Raw genomic sequence first — 14,676 nt, 5'->3', positions numbered from 1 at the left:
AAAAAAAAAGAAGCCTTTATTGCCTCTCAATAGAGGTGTGTGGTAGTGGATTTCATTAAAAAAAAAAAATCATGCCTTCCACCTTTATTTTCCTAGTTTCTTCCTGTTTGGGGTTGCAGTCTTTAGGTCAGTAACGGCACTGTAGCATGAGGACTATAAAAACCTAGTGACTATCCTAAAATCCTGTCTGTAACTGTCCCCAGATGGCTGCAGCCTGCCCTGACTCATCTCTAAAGCCTTGGAGGATCCAAATGTGAAAGCAGGGTGTGGTGAAGGAAAACAACATCTCAGACGTGCCTTTGAGATAGCCATCGTGAAGACAGACTGTCAGTCAAACCTGTTGACGTACAAACCTTGCTGCTGTCAAGGTCAACAAGCCAAACATCATCTGGCATTTTGAAATCTGATTTGTAGAGAAAGAAGCTGGCTGGTACACCAATAATGTAGGGAGTGGGAGCAAGAAGGAGCTGTGAGGAGAAGAAAGCATGCCACTTAGTCAGAATTTTGACGTTGTAACAGCAGATGGGCTGTATAACAAAACACAAAGTTTGGTAAGAAGACGTGTTTGTAAAAAATAGCTTAACCACAAATGTTAATGTTACCTGTTCAGCAGAAGCCATACAAGTTGGCAGTAAGGGGATGACGGGGAACATGTACTCCAGTGGGTAGATCATAGCCACGAAGGCCATGACACTCATAGACAAAGCATTGTAATCTCGGGACTGCAGAATGACCTGATGAAAAAAGATGAAAAGACAATGGATTAATAGGGTTTATGAAGTGAATTCCGTACATATTTATTTCTGCATTGTGAGTTTTGATACGGTCTTACTGAAATAACACACATTCACTTAGCTATCCTGTCACTCAATAATTTGACTGCTCTATCCATATTCCTTTTTTGTTTATCATTCAAAACCCATGAACACTCATTTCGCCCTGGATTTGTAACAGCAAAATTAAAAAAAACTGAGCCTTTATGGAAAATTAATGTGGCAGCACAAAGTGCTCGAAAGGGATGTCACTCTTAAAGCTCGCAGGCGGCGCTTAGTTCAGCTTGGCTGAATTTGATGACATACAGAATTAATCTTTTTCAAAGCCCAAGATGGATCATTATAAGGTGCCAATGTTTCGAACAGGACGAGAATGTATCTACTGTAATTAAACCTGAGAAGAGTGTAGGAGGGTTCAGGGAAAAAAAAAGTCCACAGACACATCCGGGAAAAATAAAAACATATTTTTTTTTTGTTTTACTTCAATGGCTTTGACATTTTCATGAATAAAAGAAGGCAAAGCAGCAACTGTACAGCGTTCAACCAACACTGTGATCTACCTGCAGTGTGAATGAAACTAAGAGGCAGATCCTTTGACTGGAACTGTTGCAAATGAGCCCGTGTATCCATGCCACTGTATACCATGAGCAACATAACACCAGCAACGGCCAGACAAGGATTCTTATTACAACCATACTAATGGATGTAGAGGTTTAAAATAGCAGATGACACAGTAAAAGGAGAAGACAATTTCCTCTCATTCATAAACTCTTCACAATATCTATTCTACCCATCATGCTTTGCGTAGACTGCAGTGAATATCTTCAGGGGATAGTATAAAAATCTGATTCATTAGGGTCACTTGCTCAGGAGGTCTTTGAAAAAGTTTTTTGTCCTGTGAGCTGTTCCTCACTGGAAACCACTGACCAAACATAACACAGAACATATAGCTTTGCAGCTGAAGACAACCACACATATCCTGGTTTTTAATATATGTGGAAATTTCTAAATAATATAAATAAACAGATACAAGGTATGGCTACTAACAGTGGAAATTCTGAAGCCTTTGTCGTGCCCATCCTTACCTTGTGCTCTAGCAGCACACAGCTGAGGACCTGAAGACAGGCGTCCACACCCAGGAGCTCCAGGGGCAGGTGCAGGGGGAAGTCGACCATGACAAAGCGAGAGTTGTCAGGCAAGGCGAAGGTGAGCGACCGCTTGAGTTCATGAGGCAGCACCTCCACGTCCACACGTCTCTGACCTGCCACTGGAACAGGTGAACGCAGCAACCGGTACACCCAGGATTCAATCTCCCTTAGGTCGGCCAGCAGCTGGCTGCCTTTCTCCTCCACTGATAACGCGCCAGTAAACACCCGCCACATGGTGTCCCTGAAAAGGAAAGCAATACGAGAGATTTTCATTTTAGAATTGTTATTTATCTAAAGAACTAACCAAATCAACTGTTTGAATTCTTAAATGTAATAAGCCAAATTTAATAAACCCTCAAAACAAATCGGATAACAACGGTGTTCCTAAAAAGTTTGAACAAAGTCTTAATATTTGAAACTAGCTGCAATAGGTAAAGACTATAAAACATAGAGATGCCCCTGTTTATGTTACTGCACCAAATGCTCTCACACACCATATAAAGCAGACGTGGTGTTGACTGTAACATCTCATTTTCAAGCTTTTTTCTAACATAGTCCAAAAATCCAAAGTCCAATATGCTTTTTTTTTAAATATACATCTATATATTTATGATTAATACCCTTTATTCTTAATATACCTAAATACCCAGCCAACCAAAACAAAACCAGAAAACCCTGCAAAGTCTTTATTCTAAATGTGCGATATGTGAACACATCATTGCAAAAGCCGCTCCTAAATTACAAAACCTTGATGGAGCTACGGTGTCTCAACTGTTAAGCTGAACAACGTATTTTCTTCATATTGTGGTAAGAAAATAAACTCCATCTTGTGAAACTCTGAACATGGTTACATGCTGGTATATACAGAAACTGGGCATGAAAATCAGTCATTTTCCTGATTCATATACTGACCTAAGGAAATGGTCAATTTAAGACTGAAAGCTAATTGATTGGTTGGCTTATTTTATTGGTGCAAACAGCAGTCAAGAGGCCTGAGCAAACACCCTGTGAAATCACTAATCTAATGAGTAAATGCTACTGAAACACTGGAGAGGCTCTTAAGCAATCGCCGAAATATTGATGTGAAAACCCTCAACTAGACACACACATGGTGTCATTACCCTTCCTGAAGTGTATACTTTAGAGTGCCTGTGTGACAAGTAGAGAGGTAAATCATTAGTTCCCTCCCACCAACTGCAGCTGCTACCCAGCGGCAGTCAGAGACCTCAATCTGTCAGATCCGCCATAGCACGAAGAGCTCGCAGCCATTACGCAACGGCTCTCCTCCTTCCTTATCATTGCAACATCACGTTTCAACCAGTCATACCAGAAAACAAAAAGGACTATCCGGTCTGCTCAGCCTATGGCTTCAACGGCCTTTTTAAGGTTTCAAGAGAAACTACAGTTTCCATACTGCTGGTGAGAGGGATCCACAGAGGATTTTACAAAAAAAAAAAAAAAAAAAAAAAAAAAAAAAAAAAAAAGGCCAAAGCGTAATATTAATTGTGCATTACACATTAATTCTTTGTAGTTGCTAAAATAAAACAATAACGCCTCACAAAAAATCCAAAAATCATCAACACATATTACACAATATTAAATGACAGTTTTTTTGTTTTGTTTTGTTTTAAATCATGTTGACAACAATCATCTTCCTCTTAACATTATAATATCCACAATGCACCTTGACTGGAAGGCTGGATGAATTCATATTGCTTATACAACAAAGCATTCAAAAGCAAACAGAATATATGTACTGTGGGTATTTTGGTTTCCATTACTCATCATTAAGGTGTAGTGCGACGACATAAAGCAAACTGTGAAAACAACAAGAGGTGCAGATGGCCTGCAAAGCTGCATGAGGCCACAAACAAAGGCTCTTGTATTAATTCTGCAAAACCAATATGCAAATAGCATGTAGACAGTCGCAAAAGCAAACTGGGGGAGAAAGAAAACAGTGTTAAAACTGAGTCAAGATAGGATTTTACACGACTGTGTGAGCCATTAGTGGGGTCATTGGTTTGCATTAAAAGCACAGAAACTATTGTTTATTTATTTTGTGGTATTGCTATTTATTCCTCTTGATTAAATTTACCTGTGTGTATGAACAGATGTTATGTCAGTCAATTGCTTAACCTCGAGGCTGTCACATTAGTAATGCTCCATATAATGTTGAGAAGAATTGACATTGTAGTTGTCATTTGGCGTCAAAGGTGTTGATCAACGAGTTTTGTGAGTATACAAAGTTTGTTCTAACAGAACAAACACCACCCTCAAGCTAAATGATCCAGGTAATGGGATTCTGGCTAATGAAAGTTCTGTCTGAGTAAAACAAACAAACAAAAAAAAAAGGTGCGTTTCATCCTCCAGAGTTAGAACAAAGAATCTGTGTTTACACTGATGGTTTCAAAGCTTAATCTCACCTTTGGGTGGCACGAGGGAGCCCAGCTCGTTGAGTTAGCCTCTGGCTGCAACAGTCCACAAGCCTCTTGAGAATATATAAGCACTCTCTGAAGGTGGAGAAGAAGGGGTAGTGGCTGAGTATGCACAGCGAGGTCAGGGTGCTGTTGCGATTCCTGGCTGCCACCTTTGCAGCGCTCCGTCTGTGCTGTGGGGACTTGCCAGAGTTTAGCTCGGCCGCTGGCGGTCCACCCTCTTCTCCAGAGGAAGGTGGATTTGCTGACTCTGTGTTGTTCGGAGCAGATGACGCAGTGGTTGGTCCTCCACCGCTGCCATCAGACACCTCACTAGTGGTCTCGGCCGCCTGTGCTGCTGCCTCTGAGTGACTACTCTTGTCTCCTCGAGCACGATGATGCCCACGCTGAAAAGATCGGTAGAAGTTGACGCAGATTCCATAGCGAGTGATGCCCGAGTCCTTGTCGGTCAGCGTGAAAACAAACGAGGAGTCGTCGCGTAAGCTAACCCTACGCTGGCGTATACTCAGGCAGCCCTCTGGTTGGCAGAAGAACACCACATCTGGTGGGAGCGGGAAGTCGTGATGGTCCTCTAGTGGGTATCGGCGAAGGAGCTGAGGGGTCTGGGCCACACTGTCACTACTTGGTTGCCTAAAGGATAAATTAACACATTTTTGTTCCATTTTAAAATAAACCTAACCTATTGCCATCAAATCCCAAAATCCTCAAATTAAGATACTGACTGCTCACTAATATCACTGTCATTATAAAACAATACAAAAACAACCATGAAGATTCATTTTCATATGTTCAACTTTCTAAGACAACACAATGCTATTATCTAACCAATGGCAGGTTCAGTGCTTACCTTGCTCCGACCACCACCAAGTAGTCCAGAAGGCGTGGGCATATTTTCTTTTTCTCCATCTTGGACTGACCAACGTCCTGTATGTTAAGGCATCCAAGAAATATTTTCCCTCTTCAGTCAGTGGTGTCTTTCCATCACAACAGCTGTAAAGTTGAGACGCAGGTCCATGATAAGCATGATGGTTAGAAAAAAAAAACAAAAAAAAAAAACAGACCTGTAACAAAAATACCAGAAAATGTTAAAATTGTGCATCGTGATTGTTTGATTTCTTTAATAATTCATAGTTAGACGTTTCATTTTTAAGTCACAGACCATTAAAAATATGTGTGCACAACAACTGCATTAAAGTTTGTGGTTGTTTCCACTCTCCCTCTTCCTATTAACCATCACCAATGGAGCCGTTTCTAAAAAACGCTTTAAATGTTGCAAAAATGAAAATGAAAAAGAAAACGACAAAAAGGAGAAAAGCTAGGCAATGTTTCTATGAATGCGTCTGAAGCCAGAAAACTAAGCATATCATTAAGGCAAAAGTAGAGGCCTTGGCCATTGATAAGAAAAATAGATTCAGTTAGCATTTGTTTTCTAGAAATAGAGAGAACTTGCAGAAAAGAGCAGAAACAAGCAAACTGATTTTTACACAAGTTTCAAGGGGAGTGAAAATTTATGTGATAGATTTTTTTTAAGTGAGGAGCAGTCCCTCTAAATAACACATCAAGGGACTACTTTAATTCATCAAAACACTAGAGAAATCAGTAAAGATCCACATTGTGGCCCTTGCCTGTAGAGAAACTGAAAGTTGTTTTCCTTTTGTTGTTATTTGTCACGTGCAAATATTTTTCTTCACCAAAATGGTGACAGATGCTTTTTAGACCAAGAATAATGAAAGATTATTGGTGTTGTCAGGCAAACAAAATTGACAGCCGAACAGAGTCAGGCTACAATCCTAGTAACATCAGCAGCTTTTTCACTGTCCAATGTTATTGCCTACACTTTATCTCAAGTAAGAATAAATGGTGGACTCAGAAATACTGCGCATACCTAATAAACTTGCAGCTCTTCAGAGAAAACTTCTGTTTTGTGACAGCTTGCTGCTTTTGTTGGAGGATAAAGAGAGGCTCACTGATGGAGTAAGCAGCTTAGGGGACTTGGTGGAATGAGCAACATGACAGCTTGTACTATGACCCCTTAAAGCCCTGTGATTTGCAGGTGATGGCAGAAAACTCAACTAGCACCAGTACAAATAGATATTGCACTAATATACAAACAGTTAGTCACCATTTAGCCTCTCAGACAGGTCACAAGGAGAGGTAATCTATAAACAATGGCACAACTGGACAGCTGTTCTCTGACAATAACAACCTAATCTAACTGGGCTACTTCTTTGACAGTGTACTACAAATGAGCAGCTGCTTTTCAGTCAAACAAAGCTAAACACAATGCTCCTGGAAAAGATGGCAACAATACATAACCCGTTAAATTCAAGGAAAAATTATAATGGGCTTAACTTTTAAGAATCACTTATCTAAAACCATTTCCAGAACCACCAGTAAGCTCAAATTCACAAAGGGATTTCATGACATAAGTAGCAACAATGGGATACAGTACTGACATAAAAATTGAACTTCACACTCCCCTTTACAGGAAAAGGTTGGAGGATCAGGATCAAACTCGACCTGCTTGTTAAAATGCGTTATCATTGTGCTTTACAATTGCAGCACAAAAACAGAAACTAAACAACAAACAGAACGATAAGGGCTGGTTAAAAAAAAACTATTTGAACTTATACACTTTCAACAATGTTAATGAGTCATAAAACAAAGAGATTGGTCCTGTCTAAGCACTTTTAGATCTATTCTTTTACAACTACACAAAATTTGTATCATATGCCAAATAATCCAAACCAAACTGAGATTAAACCAAAATTTCTAACTTTTGGACCAGAATTGAATTGAAACAGGAAATGTGGAAATGCCCGCTGTTATAAGACTGCAAACAAAAGGCTTTTTGATTTCAGAGGACATCTTAAAGCTGCATTAAATACCGACTTCTTCAGAAAACACTCAGAGAGCGTCTGGCTGGCATATCAGTCTGTTCCCCAACAGATTTCTTCAGGCATGATGCTACAAAATGGCTGCTCAACAAAAAACAGCCTGTGTTTGTTAAATCTAAGGAACGAGAAGTGAAATATGAAGCTTTAAACTGCTGAAAACTAAACGACTATCCATTATTTCATTGTCCTATTACTCCATACTTAAGAAGGAAAAATAAATCCCAGCACAGCGCATAATAGCAACTGCAATAAATGTTTGCTGAGAGAAAAGTCTCCCACGACAGGATCTACTCCTACCAGTCAGCGTCCCGTGGAGAACAGCCTTTACTGTAAGGCCAACAAACGCCACATGATGCCATGCTTCAGAAACTCCACCCTAAAATACAAACACTGAACTCTGAGTAATTTTCACTGCCATTTACAAGCACTTACCCCTGCACTGATAAGCTCAAGGATCTAGAATTTGGCCAGAGGCAAATACTTCTGTATTTTAGCTGAACAAGATAAGACGAGGAATGACGTGTCACAACCTTCAAATGACCAGACCTGCATTAATGTAGTTACTGCAAGTAAGATGGAAGCTGACGGTAGAATAACTGTTCCAGCACACTGAATAAAGAAATATACTGGTTCAAAAGGACCTAGACATACATCCCAATGTATTTTATTTAAGTATTAGCATGAATCTTTTAACAATGTGCATCAGTTTTCCACTGAAGGTCTTTCCACTGTGTAACATTCCTAAAAAGAGGTTTTTCCATTTTGACACAACTCAACACTTCCCATATTAGTTTCCCCCTGCAGTCGGTATCCCATCCATGTAAATGAGAAAGCAATTTATCTTTGCAGCACATTCTGAAGCGGTAGTTTGGCATCTTTGCAGACGTCGCCAAACAACTGTGCGGTTCAGAGCTCGCCTCTGTTCTGAAGGCAAAAAGAGCCATGCAGAAATCCTTACCGTAGACTTATAAACATGCTCTTTGATTCACAATCCAAGCACATGGACTGTTTCCACAGATTTGCAACACACTGAATGTTCCAGAAAGCAATCAAGAGTGGAGGTGTGTGCAGGACGTTGGCTGCTCCCTGATGGTGCTAGGTAAAGCTGTCGGTAGTCTACAGTGTTAACACATCTTCTGTTAGTATCGCTCAGAACCTCGGCTAAGACGGTACTGAAAAGGCGTCAGTTACACTGTACTAAGTACAAGGGAAAGCCAATACCAGAGTAGTCAAGCCAAGCCATTACACAGCATGTAATGGAAAAGGATCACCAGTGACTGTGTCAACTGGACACAGTTCAGCTATGGAACATCTTCAAGGTGCTTAACAAATTTTGTGTTAATGTTTCAAATTTTCAGGCTTCATTTACATGAGCTACAGCCTCAACAATACGATTTCTCTAAGAAATAAAGTTGTTTTTTTTCTAAAACACCTGCAGATGAACACCGAAAATGATAGGAATGTAATACTAAATAAGAAATCTATTAAACTATGAAAAATGTAAACATTGAGTGAATTCGATGCCTAAGAGAGGTAGACTTGTACGGCAAAACAAGGTGTGCAGCACAAAGATAAGTGGGCATTAAAATGGACAGCATGTAAAATAAGAGTCATCATTAACCACAGCAGTTACAGCACAACCAGTGTGTGACACTGCTGTGACCAGAGGACATTAGGACATTAAGGGTGATTTAATCGCACAGGCTTCAGATGCATTACGGGTGCAATTATGTCTAATAGTTCTACTTGGAGGAAGAGAAGCAATTCACAGTAAGACATAAGATTCATATGAAACAGACTCATCTTGATGAGTCTAAATGATAAAGAGGTCAAAAATTAACTTTACAGTAATGTCAGAATATACATTGGCGTACCACAACAGTTACATTATAGTTTCTCATCAAGCTTTTCACTTGAGGAGAAAATGAGCTTGATCGTACATGACAATGTTAACATCTTAACTAACTGGACACACTTAAATGCAACAGCATTTGATGTGTGAAGTCTCAAACTGAGACACTGTGGGTTCAAACAGCACTTCACAGTGGGCTGAAACATGTCTTGTTAAGCTTAATGTCAGCACTCATCACACTTAGCAAAATTGCTCAAATGTGCTGAAAGCCTGACAGACTCCTGCTGGCTTTTTTATGTGTTGATACCACAGTAAACTGACAATTAGTGCAAGTAAAACAATTATCTAATCAGAGACACTAATGTAAATGCATGCTATTGACGTCAAAACAAGGACTTTTTGCAGGATTCAAGGTATTAGCCTAATAGAATCTAAATATATGCAAAATGCAACAGAAAATTCAGGTTTAAGAATGGCGAAAAGGTGAACCGTATTCATAGCGCTGTTTAAATTAAGAGAGGAAATATTCTAAACACATTAAACATTTGTACAGTCAGGTCTCAGCCTGAACAAAATATATATCCAGCCCTTTCTATCTCACAAAACCATCAGCAGAATGAATCAACATGCAGGTGTGGCAGCATGAACGCTTCCTGGTACAAATCCAAAATGGCTGTTTTATGAAGCAGCAGAGCTGAAGGCTGCCTCATCCCGCACAAGGACTCAGAAGCACAAAATCATCTTTAGAGGACTATCTAAGGACTGCGCCAACCCTCCGATTGCTTATTACGAATAACCATCCTTAAAAGGCTTCTCAGTAAAGAAAATAAGACTCTCACAGCACTGTTTAATCTTCCAAGGCAAGATGATGATGTAGGTTAACATGACAGATGAATCTCTTCAGAGTTTTCTGCAGGCAGTAGTCACTGCTTATGTAAGCATACAGTGGAGACAGAAATGATTCACAGGCCTCCAGCATGGATAGCTTTTCTTGCCAGTCCACAGCGAACCACCGTGGATATCAGTGAAGAAGACTGGTGAAGTAGCTTCGACTCAGCAAGGCCACACAAACAAGAGAGGGATGGCGTGGACTTAAAGGACTAATTCACACTTTTAGACTGCGTTTTTTTCTTATTGCACCAATATATTCAACAGCTGATTTGATATTGATATATTTTGCTCCCTTGTCAATAAAGCTTGTTGGCACCAACTGATTGTTTGGACCTCTTGACGCCAGAGCACTTTTCCATCAGTTCCAATATTGATTACTAAACATTCCTAAATTGGCCAGGTTTCTCGACCTTAACATTTTGATCACAATTTTGCTCACAAAACCAAATCTGTTTGTGCTGTTCTGCTAAATGCAATAGCTTAAAGTAATACCTCGCTATATATACCAACACATTAGTTGCCAGCGTCAGAGTACCAACCGTCTTTAATATAACAAGCAGCATCCTTCTTAGTTCCCTCCCATCGATACTGTTCAGGTGTTACTCAACGTGTCAGCTGCCTGCCACAAAAGCCTACAAATGACATGTAATAGCTACTAGGCTGACATTACTCAGACAGTCCTTTACCTGAGATTTAATTTGGCTCTAGAGTGCAGCTAAAGCGGTTTCTGTTTATGATGGAAGACTCCAAGGTCTTCAACAGCTACAGAATACAGATTTAGATCCTAATTATCAAAGTTGCCACAGGTGTGATGAGTTGATAGTGAGTTGATAGTACCACCTCAATATTTGAGTGAGTAATTGGGGCCACTATTTGAGGATGCAGAGGTTAGGTCAGAGTGAAAACAGCCAAACATAGTTGCTTTACTTAGTTGCATTACCAAAGAATTTGACTTTGCAAGACATGTTTTTTTAACACCACATGTGCTTCAGTGCACTCATCCAAATCATGTTTTTTTTTTTTACTAAGAATCTACACCACATCATCACTTCATCTCATTAAATCTTTGTGCAACTTAAGTCAAAGAGTTGATCAATTCTTGAGTTGAGAGCAAAAGTTTGATCTTTAAGATTGCAATGACTGTGATCCTTCATCGCCAACATTGGATAAATCCAGCCTTGTGTCAAATAAGGCGTCCGTGCCTGATAGTGAAATGCCCCCCAGGTGTTCCTGGTCTGTCACCTTCATAGGTTTAGGATGAACATGAAGACCCAGCAACCATCAAATTCATCAAAATCAAATTCACTCCAAGAGCTTCTGAGATGGCGGACAAAATGTGTTTTGTGAACTTCCAGGGCGTTGACTTCTTACAACAAAATTTTGAGGTTTGCCTCGAGTTCAAATTAGCATTAGTGCAAAATCTGATGTTGCATATTACAATCACAAGAATGGGAAAGACAGACAGACAACCCAAAAACATCATGCTTAGGGCTGTCAGCCTCTCAGGGGCATAACTATTTCCATAACATCCTGGAGGTACACTTTCCACTTGCGATATTTGGAGGCAGTTGTGTCGTAACGGGTCATGTGGAGGTCATGCGTCCTAAACCAGACACACGACAAATTGAGTACGGGGAGCTTTTCCTCAGTAACATAGAGTAAGTGAAGAATATACTGAAACAAAAATATATATATATATATATATATATATATATATATATGAATATAACTTTGATTCCACCTGCAATGTATTATCTTGCAGAACATATCGAGTATATTTGTCCTCTGTAACCATCATTCTGTATTTGTGCATTTTGTGTGGAGACTGACACCCAAATCACTAGCCTATTTCCTTTAAGATCAATTAAAATGATGCAATCCTTCCTTTAGTTATGCCGTCTACATGAGCAGGTCAAAACAGACCTTTCTTCTATTTTTAACCTTATTAAATCAGAATAAATCCACATAAATGAACAGGATGTTTATCAAAGTATGCATCAACGTGTATTTTGAATAAATATGCAGCATCATGACGGTATAGTCTTTCTTTGGCAAGGTACGGATGTTTAAAAGCTTGTTGTCGTCTCCAACTACCACTGAATTTACCCAGACGTCACGGTCATGCAACCCACTTACAAATAAATTAGCTGCCTTATCTCATGATCTCTCGTGAAGCCTGCCACATGTCACTTCGTGACCAAATATCATTTGTCAGGAGCTTGTTCTGGACAAGACGAATCTTGAGGCGTGATAACTGAAGGGCTCGCAAGGACACGCGATTTTACCGGAAAAACTGTCTTGGGTGTCGGTGTCAGTGACAGAGCTGGTTACCAGGTTTGTAGTGGGAATACTACTAGTTCCTTCACAGAGTGGAGATAAGTCAGGATATTCACAGGCAGAACCAACACAATAGTAAAAACGGATAAGGCAATGCCAACGCCTCCACACAGCCCACAGACACTCGGCTATCTTTCTTGTCGCTGCGTTATCCTTTTTATATTTATGGCAAGCTGTCAGACATCGGCTCGTCCTTGATGTTCACACCAGCGAGCATCCCCTCGCCTCCTCTGCCAGCCTTCCAGCCTTAGCTCGCCTACGTCACGGGTGGATTAGCTAGCAAGCTAACTAGCTGCCTCCCCACTAACAGTAGCTTTTGCCGATTTATCTCACAAATAGCAGCCTGTCAAAAACAACAGAAGCTGTCCACCGCAGACGGAGACTTTGAACAAACACAACAAATGCGCTAAGTCGGTTTAAACAGCTCAGACAATGTGCAAGAAGCATCCTTACCTGATTATATTAGCCTGTTAGCCGCTAACGCTCGCTACTAAGCCAGCTGCCAAAGACGGCCTGGCTGCTAGGTGTCCCTCCTCTGTTACAGAGAGGGAGAGGCGACGATGTTTGTATGAATTTAGCGTTATTTCTGTGCGTTTACGGTTGACCATTGGAAACTACGGACAGGAACAATAACTGAAAAAGGCTCGCGGCTCCGTCTAGCTGCCTCGCAGCATAGTAAGTGATGCGATACGTGTGACCGCCTCCCGGCTCGATGAACGAGTGACTTGGTCAGTTACAACCTGCCTGCCTTCACAACATCCTCCTCCCTCTCCTCCTCATCATCATCATCACCAGTCTGCAGGGAGTTCCGCATACTGAGAGCCCGACCTAACGGAAGCAATAAATATGCTCTTAATGCTCCCCACAGGGACGTAGAAGTCCACTCACTTATCAATTTGCTTTATTTTTATGGTATTTTATCACTTAACAGGACCTACGAAAGCCTTTTATATGACCCGCAAGATAACTACTTCATTACCACCTGAGTCCTAAATCAATTACTGAAGGCAAACAAACGAGTAAGATGAAATTTAGACCCTGTCTCTATTATTAATGCTGTTTTCTTTTTTTTTTAGTATCTGGTGGTACACATTAAGCATGGTGATCGAAGTGTTCATCATTACACGAATTATTTTACACTAAAACGATTTCATGTTGACTCCTAACTCTGAACTTATCAAATAATCAGTCTGAAAAGTTTGCAAAGTCATTTTTGGGCCCCGGATGATTAAATTGCCTCCTCCTCTTCCAGCTGTCCAGAGCAAGCAGCATAAATTTAACTGACAGTTACAATTACCAGCTGTACTAATATTATTATTAAGTAATTAGATGTCAAACTTAGTATTCACTTCACTGAATTGTCAAAAATCCACCACTAGTAACAAACTGCTTTTTTTCAGGTGAAGAAACTTGAGTTTAGGTCTGACTCAGTGTTACTCAATCTGACTGATGAGCTTCATTGACATATTTCCAGTTAACTTTATTGTCTGGGTGAAGTTATTTATGTTTACTATTTTTATGGCCCCAGCAGGGCCTGCTGAAATCTATCTGAATAACTCAAGTGTCACTTAAAAGACTCTTAGTTGTCAAATTTAAAAAGTGGAAATATATCGTCTCTGTTGAGGTCGTTTCCTTAAGGCCTCGTTTGCCATTAGAAGCATATCTGTAACATTGAAACCAGGTTGAGACGTAGAATTTGTGCATTTAGTTTTCTCCGTCATACTCTTTAAATGCTCATCAAAATCCCCAAATATAGTGATATATTTAATTTGGTTTTATGGGCCTACACTTCAAACATGATCAAGATCATTTTAATCCTCTGTGCCGACAACAACTAATATTTTTTTAATGCCTTGTGGGAATGACTCCAAATTTTAAATGAACGTCCACTTGGACTCAAGGATAAACTCATTAGAATTTGATTAGCTCACATCCAAGTCATTGTTAATGAGTTTTTCTCCATAAGCCAACAGTTTGTAGACAAATTATGGAAAATTTTACCCAAGCGATGACATGTTTTTTAATACAGAAGGTCTACAGTCAACAAAAATCTCTTTTCTGGCCTCTTATCAAACACCATAACTCAAGAACAGAAGGGGATGTTGCAACCGGATTTGACCGTAGGTCAAACACTGAACTGGTGACGCCTACATTAGCTGCCAAACTTCAAACTTTCTTAATTTTATTGATGTTTTCAACTGTCAGGTTGAAGAGGTGTGTGAACTTTTGTATCATGTAGTATTGTCATCTTTATGAGAAACACATTAAAATCACCGTTACTGGTTCCTGAATCTCTCCAAAGTACTCACCTAACACACAAATATAAACTACAACTTGACTGAG

General features: G+C 39.9%; 1 protein-coding gene across 12 annotated transcripts in view; it reads right to left on the bottom strand.

The window, feature by feature from the left end:
* Positions 1–13,105, bottom strand: part of madd (MAP-kinase activating death domain) — a 49,049-nt gene extending 35,944 nt beyond the window's left edge. For 8 of the 12 annotated variants that reach the window (XM_075466425.1, XM_075466440.1, XM_075466446.1 and 5 more), the window contains exons 1-6: positions 12,787–13,104; positions 5,204–5,417; positions 4,345–4,986; positions 1,859–2,162; positions 603–734; positions 354–467 (exon numbers count right to left, since the gene is read on the bottom strand). In XM_075466425.1, the coding sequence (XP_075322540.1) occupies positions 354–467; positions 603–734; positions 1,859–2,162; positions 4,345–4,986; positions 5,204–5,262 (1,251 nt within the window). In that variant the 5' untranslated portion in view covers positions 5,263–5,417; positions 12,787–13,104. Of the gene's footprint in view, positions 1–353; positions 468–602; positions 735–1,858; positions 2,163–4,344; positions 4,987–5,203; positions 5,418–12,786 lie in introns of all 12 variants that reach the window. The other 4 variants (XM_075466406.1, XM_075466416.1, XM_075466433.1 and 1 more) reach the window with 1 other exon arrangement.
* Between the last annotated feature and the right edge of the window lie 1,571 nt (positions 13,106–14,676).

Source organism: Odontesthes bonariensis, chromosome 1, assembly GCF_027942865.1.
Source record: "Odontesthes bonariensis isolate fOdoBon6 chromosome 1, fOdoBon6.hap1, whole genome shotgun sequence".
In the NCBI taxonomy this organism is placed as follows: domain Eukaryota; kingdom Metazoa; phylum Chordata; class Actinopteri; order Atheriniformes; family Atherinopsidae; genus Odontesthes; species Odontesthes bonariensis.
Note: the sequence above shows the minus strand (reverse complement) of the source record. Positions and strands in the feature narration are given on the sequence as shown.